The 13,343-nt window shown below is 39.7% G+C and overlaps 1 protein-coding gene across 7 annotated transcripts in view; it reads left to right on the forward strand.

The window, feature by feature from the left end:
• Nucleotides 1-13,343, forward strand: part of map4k2 (mitogen-activated protein kinase kinase kinase kinase 2) — a 41,110-nt gene that overhangs the window by 9,425 nt on the left and 18,342 nt on the right. For all 7 annotated transcript variants that reach the window (XM_072375840.1, XM_072375835.1, XM_072375839.1 and 4 more), the window contains exons 2-13: nucleotides 315-372; nucleotides 4,993-5,083; nucleotides 5,416-5,480; nucleotides 6,267-6,322; nucleotides 7,215-7,262; nucleotides 7,372-7,414; nucleotides 7,572-7,644; nucleotides 10,013-10,144; nucleotides 10,352-10,414; nucleotides 10,557-10,638; nucleotides 10,983-11,099; nucleotides 12,377-12,455. In XM_072375840.1, the coding sequence (XP_072231941.1) occupies nucleotides 315-372; nucleotides 4,993-5,083; nucleotides 5,416-5,480; nucleotides 6,267-6,322; nucleotides 7,215-7,262; nucleotides 7,372-7,414; nucleotides 7,572-7,644; nucleotides 10,013-10,144; nucleotides 10,352-10,414; nucleotides 10,557-10,638; nucleotides 10,983-11,099; nucleotides 12,377-12,455 (907 nt within the window). The remainder of the gene's footprint in view (nucleotides 1-314; nucleotides 373-4,992; nucleotides 5,084-5,415; nucleotides 5,481-6,266; nucleotides 6,323-7,214; nucleotides 7,263-7,371; nucleotides 7,415-7,571; nucleotides 7,645-10,012; nucleotides 10,145-10,351; nucleotides 10,415-10,556; nucleotides 10,639-10,982; nucleotides 11,100-12,376; nucleotides 12,456-13,343) is intronic.

Below are 13,343 nucleotides of genomic sequence, written 5' to 3' on the forward strand. Positions count from 1 at the left end.
GTTCTTTGTCTCATTTGTCCCTGTGATGGACTGGCGACCTGTCCAGGGTGTACCCTGCCTCTTGTCCAATGACAGCTGGGATAGGCTCCAGCCCCCCCAAAACCCTAAATTGATTCATTAAAATGGATGGATGGATATGTATATATTTATATGTATATTGGTGTATATATCTACAGACTGATGATCTTCTAGCTTTTGCACATGTCTCTCCAGTGATGTGCCTACAGTCTGGCTTTTTCTAGCAGGAAACTATAGAAAAGCAGGTTATCCTCCAATAATCTTGATTAAAGAAAATATTTTGTCTGTCCTTTCAGGCTCGCAACATCAGGACTTCTGAACTCACAGCTATTAAGATTGTCAAGCTAGATCCTGGTATGTGTAAAAGTCCAAACCTGACACAACATTCTCACAAATTATTATTTGTAACATCAGTACTAAGTTTATAAGTCTTTGTTTTGTTTTTCATGATAATTTTGAAATGATAATTCTTATACTGTGGATTGATTTACTGATGATTTTGTCTCAGTCAGTCAAACGAGAACATCAGTGTCTGTTTTAAAAGAATGTTGGAACAGGTTAAGTGTTCCTTCTTTATTACCATCTGGGTTCTAAGCCTAGCATAAATGGGACATTATAATCTTATCTATTCTGCTGTCCCATATTACAACTCACATCTGTGGGGAAAAAGTCAGCTCTGGGCACTGGTTCTGGGTCTTACTGACACACATATGCTCACAGCTAGTTTAGAGCTTTGGACACCAAATACAGCCTGGCTAACACTGGTTGATGATGACATGATCATATTCACCAAACCCTTCATTACTTTGCTTTAATACTTAGATGTCCCCAAGTTGCAAATGTTTGCTACATTCTACTTTAAACAGTCCACCTACCTTATACTACCTTACCATTGCTTTTTTAGAAAAACCTGCAGGCACTTACCATTCATCTATTGTTGTGTCTTTGCCTCAGGTATCTGCTCCTGCTTTCTCCTACACTTTGGAAACTTTAAAAATTTTGAACAATTGACCCAAATTGTAGTAACACCTCCAAATCAATATTACCTGCTTGAGCTAGAAGTAGAGAAAAGTATTCCACCAATCGTGCCAGTTTGAGCACTATGTACTATTTTGCCATCCATGGTGGTTTAGTAGAAATCTTATACCATATTTAATCGTATACAAGGTATACAATTATATATTCTGCTGTGCAAAATCTTAAGGGATTGAAACACCTAGTCATACTGGTGGAATTACTTTTTGGATTAGTCCAATGACGGCTGTGAAAGGACAGCTGACAACCAGGGAAAGACCTGGTGAAAGCCTGCTGAGACTGCTAGCAAGAGGGAACAGACCCCAATGGGGCTATCATTAAACAATGACGTAGCTCCACCTAACAATGGCTGTGAAAAGTTTAAGAAGGAAGATACCCCCTACCAAATGGCTACTGACCTCAGAACGGAAACAATGACGAACCAAACGACCAGCACAGCATATAAAGGACCAACAGGATACAAACTTCAACAGCTGTGTCTGTGGCTGGGAGAAGGTAACATTGGAGAGAGGGCTCAAGGTCCATCAGAGCAGGAAGAAGTGCTCAGCAGAGCATAGCAAGGGGCCCTGCATTGACCGCTATTTCATCATAGGTAGGACAAATCAGTCAGGTGAAAACCAGGGGCAAGAACAGCACCACAGTCCACAGGCTATCAGAACCTCAGCTGAACCTCAACCAGGTGCAACACCACTGATTTGTGAAATCCCAGAGCCCATCCAGCCACAGATGATCCTCTGGCCCAAATCATGTCAAAAGAAAGAAACAACTTTGTCAAGAGAAATCTTTGCCAAATCACAGTACCTCAGGAAGACTTTTTCAGACAGGCAGAGACACACACCAACTACTATTCCAGCTGACATGTCACCAATTCAATCACTAGAGCACCAGATGTTTATGCATTTGGCAGACACTTTTATCCAAAGCAACTTACAGGTAGGGTAAGGGGGTCTTGGCTAAGGACCTTCATAACTACCGTTCATGTAGGGATTTGAAACCAGGTCTCCCACACAAAAGGTGGCAATCATACCACTACACTATCCAGACCTGGATGGACACAAGGTTTCCTACACGGAATGAAGTCGAGTACACGATGAAGCGGGTCAGATCAGTATCTGCCTCTGGGCCAAACTGTATTCCATATAAGTTCCATGTAAGAACACCCAGGGCATCCTAAGGTACCTTTGGAAACTAATGGTTGCGCCTTGGAAAAAGCTAGGACAGATCCTTATTCCCAAAGAAGAAAACTCCTCAAACATCAACCAGCCCCCAAATTAATCTCCTGAACAAGGAAGGAAAAATCTTTTTCAGTGATGTGGCCGAAAGACTCCTGATGAATAACATCTCTATTGACTTCTTAGTGCAATTTGCAGAAATAGGTGTTTTTTTCCAGATGCTTGGAGCATGTAAGTACTGTCTGGCACTAGTTGCAGGCAGCCAAAAAGGAAAAGAAAGATCTACATGTGTTCTTCCTAGACCTTACTAACGCCTTTGGATCAGTACCACATGTTTTGGAATGGTTTCAATTTCTTCCATGTTTCAGTGGCAATAACAATGCTAGTCAAAGCTTACTTCCAAAACCTTCAGTTTAGCGTAACAGCACAGGGAATTACCACCACCTGGCAGCATGTTGAGATTGGAATAATGGCAGGTTGTACCATCTCCCCTTTAGCTTTTACCATAGCAATGGAGGTTATAATTAGGGCATCACAATGGGTCATTGGAGGGGAGTTGTTGACCAATGGGATTCGCATCTCACCAGTCATGGCTGACACGGACAACCTGACAACAGTTACAACAAAAGTGTGCGCTAACACCTGTTGATAAGCGGCAGGAGAAAATCAGTTGTGCATGAATGGTATTTAAACTCAGCAAATCCCAGAGCATCTCCATCATCAAAAGCTTGGTTACTAACCAAAGATTTTCCATTTGTGGTGTCCCAATACCAACAGTTTTGGAGAAACCTGTAAAAAGCCTGGGACCCTGGTTTGCTGCAGACATCAAAGACTCCAAGCAGGTAGAGCAAATTAGGCAAGATGTCATCAGTTGCCTTAAAAGGATCAACAATACTGCTCTACATGGGAAGCTGAAACTATGGTGCTTTGAATTTTGGTTTACTGCCCTGTCTCATATGGCCACTCACCATCTATGAGATCATGCTGTCCCTGCCAAAAGACTGGAGATACTGGTGAGTGCACAGGTGGGGAAATGGCTCAGTTTACCAAAATGCCTTGGCAGTGTATGGTTGTACGGGAATGGAGCCCTCTTCTTACCATTATGAAGCCTTGTGAAGGAGTACAAATGTGCCAAAGCATGACTAGATATGACACTCCAGAGAGTGTCCAGAGAGTCTAGAGATCTCATCATAAGAGTTGCTGCACCAACTGTAGCAGCAAGAATGAAATGGAATGCTGCCACAGTGGTAGAGGAAGCAATGGCTGTTCTCAGACACGATATATTGTGGGTAATGTCCAGCATGGCAGAGGAGGAGCTGCGTTGGGTACAGCACCCACCAATTAGAAAAGGGCTAAGCCAAACGCTGGAAACTGGTGGTGGAGGAAGTGCGATACTTGGAGGAAGTGTGCCAGAGCAGTCTTGCAAGCCCAGCAAGCCGCTGAATGAAGTGGGATAGAGTGGAACAACATAAGATCAAATGGCGTGACCTGTTGAGCATGGAAGCAAACAGCATAAGTTTCATCATCATAGCCATCTTTGTTGTTCTGCCCTCTCCAACCAATCTCCAGCCCTGGTTTGGAGAAGATTCAGTTTGTCACCTCTGTGCAGCTCCAGTAACCCTCAAACACATCCTGGTGGGTTTCAAAGCAAGTTTAACACAAAGTAGATTCACTTGGTGCCACGATTAAGTTCAGTGATTTGCCACAATTTCCGCTGCGGAAATTAATCAAACTTCCCACTGTGGCTGAACAACGCAGTCGCTAGTTGTGGCTAATTCAAAAGACGCAGTATGGGCTACCAAAGTCTGCTTCATTATCCAGATGACACACGCCCGGGTCTGATCAGCTTGTGGTAGGCCTTACCCAGCTGAGGGTGTCTTTTGAAAAATGGCCAAAATACCCAATGAGGCTAGGGTACACAACTAATGATGTGTTGCAGGAGATCTAAGTGGTCACCATCTAAACACCCCAACTCCAAGAAGGTATTCCACAAATAAAAAGTGATAGGCCCCTCTATTCTTCTATGCTTCATTCTTATTCCCTCTGTTCCCTTTTAAGGGTTGGAAGCAGGGGGAGATTGAGTGTACAGCCTGGTCCGGCGGGGGAGTAGGTAGCCTGATCTGGCTTCTCTCCCTTACTCTGCCTTCCTCACCCTCTCTCTGTCCTCTCTACTACTATTCTTCTCTTTTCTCCTACCCTCTGTTCCTATTTAAACACTCAAACACATCACCATGCAAGGTCATCAGGGATTGAAACACTGAGTCATACAAGTAGAATTCTAATCTTGAGACTGTAGTCATAATTATAAGATAAGGCCTGAAAATTTATTTTGAATGTTATTTGAGGTGTCAGCAATCTGGGTCAAAATCAACTTACATACTTTCATATCAATATTATAATAACAGAGAAAAAAAAAACAATCTGAAAAAGCAACACTTTTTACTCAGCCGTTGTGTTTTGACATTTTTGGATATTAAGGATCATACTTGTACAGGGAAATACTGTTATAGTGCTTTACCAGCATTTGCTGATGCATATAAATAGCAGGTTTTTGTACAAAATACCACAATAATCACTTACCATCTTCACTGTGGATCACACAGTTTTTGAACAAGTTCTTGCGGATGGATGTAGCCACCAGTTCTCCCACTAAACTAACCCTATGATTTCCTGGTCTGTAATTTTTCCTCCATGCGTTTAAGCTCAGTTTTGTGTTTAGGACATGACTGCTAACAGTAAATACTAACTGAGATGTCTGTCTACACAGGTGATGACATCACATCCATCCAGCAGGAAATTACCATGATGAAGGAGTGCAAACACAAAAACATAGTGGCCTACTTCAGCAGCTACCACAGGTGCTGTGAGCTTTCAGCCTGTCAACTTACAATGTGCAAAATTTCTGCGATAGTTGGTGGACTAAAATATGTGGAATTTGACGTTTATTTTCCCTGCACTGCTGCTGGCTTCCTCTCCCACTCTTTCTAGTGCTTTGTAACATTGTCGGCACAGCAGCTCATAGTATTTGTGGGTGTAAATATGTCAACCTCTTTAAGTTATAGAGCTTCTAGTTTGAAGTATTTCTTCTGATACAACTTTTCCCACTGCCTACAAAGCTGTTCTTTTCCTTTCTGAGAAAATGCACAGCACATGTCAAATAACAGTATGAAAGCTTTGTGTCTCTCTACAGAAACACAAAGCTGTGGATCTGCATGGAGTACTGCGGTGGAGGGTCACTTCAGGACATTTATCAGGGTACAAACAAAAAAACCCAAAAACTGTCAATTCCAAGTCTTTGTGTGCTTACTTTTAATGCCATATTGGCATAGCAACATTATTATTTATTAGTGGAGATTATTTGCTCTTTTGTTTCTTCTTCTCAATTTTGTGTCTGTCAGTTACAGAAATACTCTTACGTTCAGATCACATTGACAGAATGGGTAAATGCTCTCTAAAGCCGTCAAAGATAATTTGAAGCCCCAAATTAGTGACTTTATTAGAGATATTTAGAACCCTTAATTAGAAGAACTAATAGTACATATATTTTTTTATATTGATCTGAAATTGCAGTCACAGTATTATTCTCTTGAATTGACTGAATAAATCCGAGAGTTCCTGTACATAGCTTTTAGGATGATCTGATCTTTGTAATTATTTTTTCATAAGTGCATAGTTATATGCAAGAATAAGAATTTGTTTGTTTTCCCCAGTGCACAGAAAATCAAACTGACTCCACAGATGTTCTTTCACTTTTCTCACTCAGTTTGCAGTTTCCCTTATACTGAAGGGGAGAGTTAAGTGAGGAGGGTTAGTTGGTTGCAGTCTGCAACTTCATGCCAAGATGACACTAAATCCTACACACTTGTCTTTTATTGTGTTTTTATTTTATTTTATTGTTAAAAACTAACCCAACCTCCCACACACACAATGATAAAATTTGAAAAGCCATTTCTTGGTCTACACGAGGAATATACCTTAAGGTTCTCCCTCTTTCTACTTTCTGTTGAATCTATGAGCTATTAATCAAACTGTTCTTTGCAGTGACTGGCCCATTAAAAGAGAAACAGATAGCGTTTGTGTGCAGGGAAACCCTTCAGGTAAGACTTTTTTTGCTTAAAGTTAGCTTTTCACTTTAGCACTGTGAAAATCTTTAGACATACAGAGTTTACAGAGTAAGTTTGTTTTTATTATTATTTTTTTGGTAGTTTTGCAGCTGCGGAGTAGCGAAATTGTATTCACCCTCTCCAGACCACTAAATATACTTCAGAGATAAATCCTGCTGCAGCACAGTCTACATCAGATGCCAGGAAATGTTGATTTTGTTTGTGAGTGACTGTCTGCCGACTACAGGGTTTCACTGGGTAATCATCTTTGCAGGCAACAAAAAAATCTCAGCTGGAATTGACCTATAGGTTTTGTCTGAGGATCAAAATTTGTCTCATAACACTTCAGCCATTAGATATTTTATCATTCTTTGGAGAGTGATTGGATTCATAAGGTAGCAGTACCACTTTGTAAGAATGCACCTGATACAAATTCTGCATTCCCAGTAGAGACATGTTAACTATATCGATATTGTAATATTTTTAATGATAATGTACAAACAATTAAACTGTAATAACTTTATGTAGTCTGCTTTAATCTTTAAAAACAGTTGTTATTATACTGGGATTGAAGTTTGAGCCAATGCTGGATATATATTGATCCCAGGACAAATGCCTGTCACCTAGGCAGGATCAACCTGGTGGTTGTAGTGAGCCATTGTTGACAACATCTTAAATCAATTTGAGATACCTTTTCCTTCCTTGTGTTCCATATCTTTTAAAGTTGTATTAAATGAAGCACTTATTTTCCTAAACTCACCAACAATGTAGTCTGGCAATATGTGTAAAAAAAAAACAAGATAATTGATTATATACAGTATATAGTCATACATATTCTGCTCAAAGCTCAGCTGATTTACTGTCTATATTGTGTTTTTTTCCCCAGGGTTTGTATCACTTGCATGAAACTGGCAAAATGCATAGAGACATAAAGGTATATAATTTAAAAAAGCTATTAAAGTTGTAACTGTTATAATAACACATGACTGTACTGTGGGTTATCATGTAAATACAAGTTTAGATTGTATGTTTACATTCTCTAGGGAGCCAACATCCTTTTGACAGAGAGAGGAGATGTGAAACTGGGTTAGTGGAAACCTGTATCGAACACACAAACACTCACAGACACATTCACATCTGCAATATCTATTTAAACACTCTCACTGACCAAGTAGGCCTAAATAGGCCATCAGTATTGAATTTCAGCCTTCAGTGTAACTGTGTGTGTCTCCTCTGTGTCTAGCTGATTTTGGAGTGGCAGCAGAGATCAGTGCCTCGGTGGCCAAAAGAAAGTCTTTCATTGGAACTCCCTACTGGTGAGTGTCATTCACCTACGTCCCTCTGAACACAGTCAGATTTGCTAGCTTAGGCAAATTAGCTTGTGGTCGCAAATCATAAACAGCACTGAACTGAGTTTCCACTTCTCTTTGTGACATCCTAAAATTCCATTATTCTACAAGTACAGGCACAACCAACACATTTTAGTAATGACCAAACCAAGGCAGTCTGCCAAGAGCAGGGCAAATCAGAATACAGCCACAAAGAAGCAGACATATAGATAATCAGAAGCCCTTCATTTACCAGTGACACAGATGCAGCTTGTTCCTTGTAGCCTCAACACAGGCCATATAAGCATGAAATGATTGTAGTGTTATAAGACTACATTCTTCTGTAATTGTTTTTATGATTCAGGTTATATGGGGCTAATATGTAGCAAAACAACAATAATGAGGACTTACCTAATGACCAGCTATCTCTTCAACCAGCAGACCATCTAGTTTGAAATGTCAAGTTGTCTTAGATTTCCCCCAGTCAGTTAAGACCAATGTGGCTTGGCAGTCGATATGTTCTGGTATGTTCTGGCTTTTTGGCAATGCAAATAAAATTACATGAGTGGAGAAGATTCTGTCACTTCTAGCACATTCTCTTCTCACATAAAGGTACCTCCTCCTCACAACTGTCACAGCCATGTTAGGTGTTGAAATTTAAGACATCCAATCCAAACTAATTTATTTATAAAGCACATTTAAAACAACAATAGTTTACCAAAGAAATAGAATAGAGTAAAAAAAATACATCGTTCATCCTCCAGTGAGGGAAATTCAAAATGAGTCAAGTAGCTGAAATTTTTTTCTTTAAAAAAAACAAACATTTACAATGATTTTATATTAGATCAATTACAACAATACAATAATAGTCATTGTTTATGAATATATAAATACATTTGAGAAAAACATCAAAGTCAGCAATCAGTGTTAAAAAGCCTTATGGCTGTGGGGACAAAGGACCTCCTGAACCTCTCAGTCCTGCAGTGCAGTGAGATGAGCCTCTTACTGCAGCTGCTCCTCTGTCCTGCCAGGATGCTGTGGAGAGGATTTTTATTGTTCTCCAAAACAGAATATAATTTCCTCCTCATCCGTTGCTCCACCACAGCACTGAGAGGGTCTAACCTTCTTTTTCACCAGTTTGTCCAGGCGCCTACAGTTTTTGACTGTAGTGCAACTCCCCCCAGCAGACAACAGCATGGAACAGTGCACTCTCAATGATAGTGTTATAAAACATGCACATCATGTCACTGCAGACATTGAAGGACCTGAGCCATCTCAGGAAGAAGAGATGGCTCTGGCCCCTCCTGTATACTGCTTCTGTGTTGGCAGACCACTCCAGTGTATTATCCAGTACCCTAGGTATTTGCAGGTCTGAATAATTTCTACTGTTTTAGTCTGGTGTGTTGTCGTTCAGCCAGGACTCAGACAGACAGATCAAACTGCTCTCCTTATACAGCCGTTGGTTCCACACAAGAGCCTCTCGCTCATCACACTTGTTTGGTAGCGAGTTAGCATTTCCCATAATCACAGAGGGCAGAAAAGGCTTGTACCCCCACCTCTTGTTGTGCCTCTTTGCCTTTAGTTTGGCTCCAGCTCTGCATTCACGGTACAGCTTTTTTTTTTAGCTCGGTCGGAATTGGATGTTTAATTCCGCATCTAATCCTTGACAGAGCCAACAGTTCTTCTCTTGTGTACACTCCTCCAGTACTGGTAGCAGTGCTCATTGTCAAAAAATAAAATAAAATGAAATGTAAATAAAAAGCAGATCACTAAAAATCACGAAAAATGTTTAGATTAAAACTAAAATTACATATTTATATAAACGACAAACAAAAGAGCTACACAGACTTGCTGCTGATAAGGCTGGCGCATAGCAACCGATATAAAAAGTGCTGTACACTTCAGATAATTAAAAGATAAATTGAAAATAAATGGCATCCTTAAATTAAATGGTAAATATTGTTGCAATTGGCAGTGAACTTGGTAGAGTAAAGCCTAGTGAATCACTGTTTATCTTAATTATCCCTTCCCCCATTTTTTGACATGAAAGGGAAAGTCACTGAGGCATCAGGAAAAACTTGCCCATGCCTCTCAGATGCTAACTTACAGATAGTGGCATTTTAACAGATGTAACGTGATAGAGGTTTTGTAGAAGCAATAGGAACGTGCTAAAAAAAGAGTTGACACATTTGACTAATAATTTTTGGTAATTCTGATTTTCTTCAAATTCAGTGGATGTTTTTCTGATGACTTATTAATAGCAAAGCATCACTAAAAGAGATCTACTGAAGACCTTTTTTTCAGGGGTGTTTCACACTTTCTCTTTTTGTTACTTCATTTCTGTTCATCTGTCCAGGATGGCTCCGGAGGTTGCTGCAGTGGAAAAGAAAGGCGGCTACAACCACTTGTGTGATATCTGGGCTGTCGGCATCACTGCCATCGAATTGGCTGAGCTCCAGCCTCCTATGTTTGACCTTCACCCAATGAGGTGAGTCAGCACAGACAGCAGGCAATCCAGCCCAAGCAGATGGAAGAAGTCAGACTCAGTAACATTTACCTCGTGACAAATCAAAGAGAGTAAGAGTATAGCCTCTTTAGATTTAGTGTTTTGGCTGCTTGATTAAATTTTATTTTGTAACGTTAATGCATGTAAACAATCACCGTATTTTTCAGCAACTTAAAACATTTTTTTCAGAGCATTGATGCTAATGTCCAAGAGCAGTTTCCAGCCTCCAAGACTGAAGGATAAAACAAAGTGGTGAGTTTAACTATGCTCTTGAAAGTCATACAGCATATAGAGCCATAGGGCAAGTTGTTTCTCTCCCTGTAGGTGCATCTAAATCTTCCTGATGTCTGATGTTCCTTTGTCTTGGTCTTTCTATGTATCCGCCTCTCTTCAGGTCTGCAGGTTTCCAAAGCTTTGTGAAGATGGCTCTCATTAAAAACCCTCGTAAAAGACCGTCAGCTGAGACACTGCTGCAGGTTAGCTTATATATGAATGTATATAGATATCTATCTATCTATATATATATATATCTATATCTATATATATAGATATATATATAGATATAGATACATGTTTATAATGTCACAGTTTGCAGAGATGTAAACAGTGTGACATTTTTTTTCCTCTTTTATCCTGATAAAAACTAATAATTGTTAAGAGCATTGAATTTAAAACTTGGTCTCTTGTTGGCCATTAATTGGTGTTTTTTCACCTTTTTTAGGTTATTGTTTTTTAAAGGGTTTGTTTATTTATTGTTTTTTGAGATCACCATAATCTACTTGATGTGTTCAACATCATGATATGCCTTTTATTCCTCCAGCATCCTTTTGTGACACAGCTGCTAACCCGCAACCTGGTCATTGAACTGCTGGACATGGCTAACAACCCAGAGCTCCACAACTCTCTCACATACAGCATAGACGACTACGAGCTGGAGGTCAGAGCTGCATGCAGAGAGAGAGATCAATATTCAAGCTTTAAATGAAAATCCTACTTTCTAAAATATTGTATAAAATTTCGTTATAGTTGCAGAATGCAATAAATTGCAAAGCAACAGTCTCAGTTTGAATTTAATGCCAGCTAAATGTTTAAGAATATTTGGTTGAGGGGCATGCTTAACACAGTGTTGCATTACTTCTTCTTTTAACAACACAGTAACAACAAACTCTGTCGGACTTAGGGAAGCAAGAACAGCTTTTGCTGTGGTTTTGAAAAATATGTATCTGAGAAATATATGTTCCAACGTGTGATATCCAGTCTTTGTACTATTTTCAAATAAATTTATAGTCTGCTGTAGCTGTGATCTAGGGGTGGGCGATAGGGCAAAAATATCATATCACGATTTTTTAAAAACAACATCACGAATTCGATTTTATCACAATCTTAAATTGAAAAATGAAAAACAGACAGTGTTGCAGAAGTTTTTTTGGCTGGGCAGCTCGTACCGCGGGTCTACCGTCTTGAACGGTACCATATCTATTGCAAGATAAAAGGTAACTGCTTCTGTTACCTCTTTCTGTCACTTGCTTGACTTGTCATATGGAGTGCCTTTGTCAAATGTTTGTGTTAATGTTGTCTGTTTTGGTCTTACGCTCGCTGCTGCCTCCCCTGCGGTGCCGGTGCCGCCGGGCCCCTCGCTGTTTCGCTCTCAGCATTCTGTTTGGGATGCTTCCTCTTCAAGTAAATGGTAAATGGACTTGTACTTGTATAGCGCTTTTCTAGTCTAACTGACCACTCAAAGCAGAGTGCAAGTGATTGAACAGGTTCATCGTGTTGCCGTGTGAACCGTTTCTGTGCAAACTTTGCAAATTACATTTGCTTGCGCTTGATCAGTTGCGGAAAATCCAAACCAATTCCATATAATGCAGGTGGAATTTTTTTTAGTGACCAACTCCTCCGTTTGGCTTTCAGCCACGGCTCTCCATGCTGCTACACACACAAACAAGGAGGCGGGTAAGAAATAATAATACGTCTGGTCCGTCGGTGCATCAGCATAGAACTGCAATTTATAGAATGTCCCCTAGACGATCCCACGATCTTTGCAGTGTGACAGATCGTTACGTATCGTCTTCACATTGCTATCGTTCACGATTTAATATCGTCATATCGCCCAGCCCTACTGTGATCTATCTTTCTGTGAGTATAAATCGGAAAAAAAATCTTATGGTTATGGTTCAGGTGATGTTTGTTCTTATATAATTGTTGTGTGGACAGGTTGGGGAAGTGGCTCCTGACAAAATCCAATCAGCAGGAAAGCATCTGCCTGTAGAGAGGACGGTGTCTGAAGAACAATGTGAGGATACACCCACCCATCCCACCAGACATATTCACATAACAGACATAGGTGTAAAAGAGAGAATGTATTTATTTGGAAAATTCAAATGGTTATCCTAGACACTGGGCCTAAATAAGAGCAGTTAAACTAAAATATCTTTGTTTTCTATTTTTATATATGTACATTTAGAAATGTTAAAACTGACAGATTCTGCATGAGCCTCACACTTTGTCTTGACCAATTGAATTCAAGTGAAGATCCAATGTAATCTGTTGTTTCCCTTAACTAGGCAACTCTTAATTAATTAACATTATATAGAAACAATATATAGCTATTTGAACTGGACTGACTGATTGGACTTAATTGGTCTTACATTGTCCCCAGAGGATATGTTTTATGAATGTTGTGTAATGCCACAATGACATTTACCCTTAAGAATCAACTGTCTGAACACAACTATGTGTTCATCAACTTTGACATTTTCGTTCCTTACCAGATGTACTGCAATAACTTTGGTAATCATTGAAACAATCTGCTAATCAAAATTTGAATTAGTGCAGTGCCTGCAAGTCTCACGGCATTCCCATCAGTCTCAGCTACACTTGGCATTTTACAGCTCAACATTAAATGTCATGCTAATATAAGCAAGATGGCTCAGCTGTTACACAAACATGCCAATTTAACGTGTTGAACATGACAAAGCAAATCCCTATTACGTATAACAACAACAGCTCGACAAATGTAATGACAGTAATGAAATTCTCCAGGGGATCATGCTATGCATGATGGCAATTTATTGGTTCAATCAAGGACAAAGCAAAGTTGTATTTTCTAGTCCATTTTTCTAGTTGATTAAGAAACATTTTCTTTCAGACTGCTTGATATGTTCACACACAGTATATTCTT

This window comes from Leuresthes tenuis, unplaced genomic scaffold, assembly GCF_036924035.1.
Source record: "Leuresthes tenuis unplaced genomic scaffold, fLeuTen1.0.hap1 SCAF_22, whole genome shotgun sequence".
Lineage (NCBI taxonomy): Eukaryota > Metazoa > Chordata > Actinopteri > Atheriniformes > Atherinopsidae > Leuresthes > Leuresthes tenuis.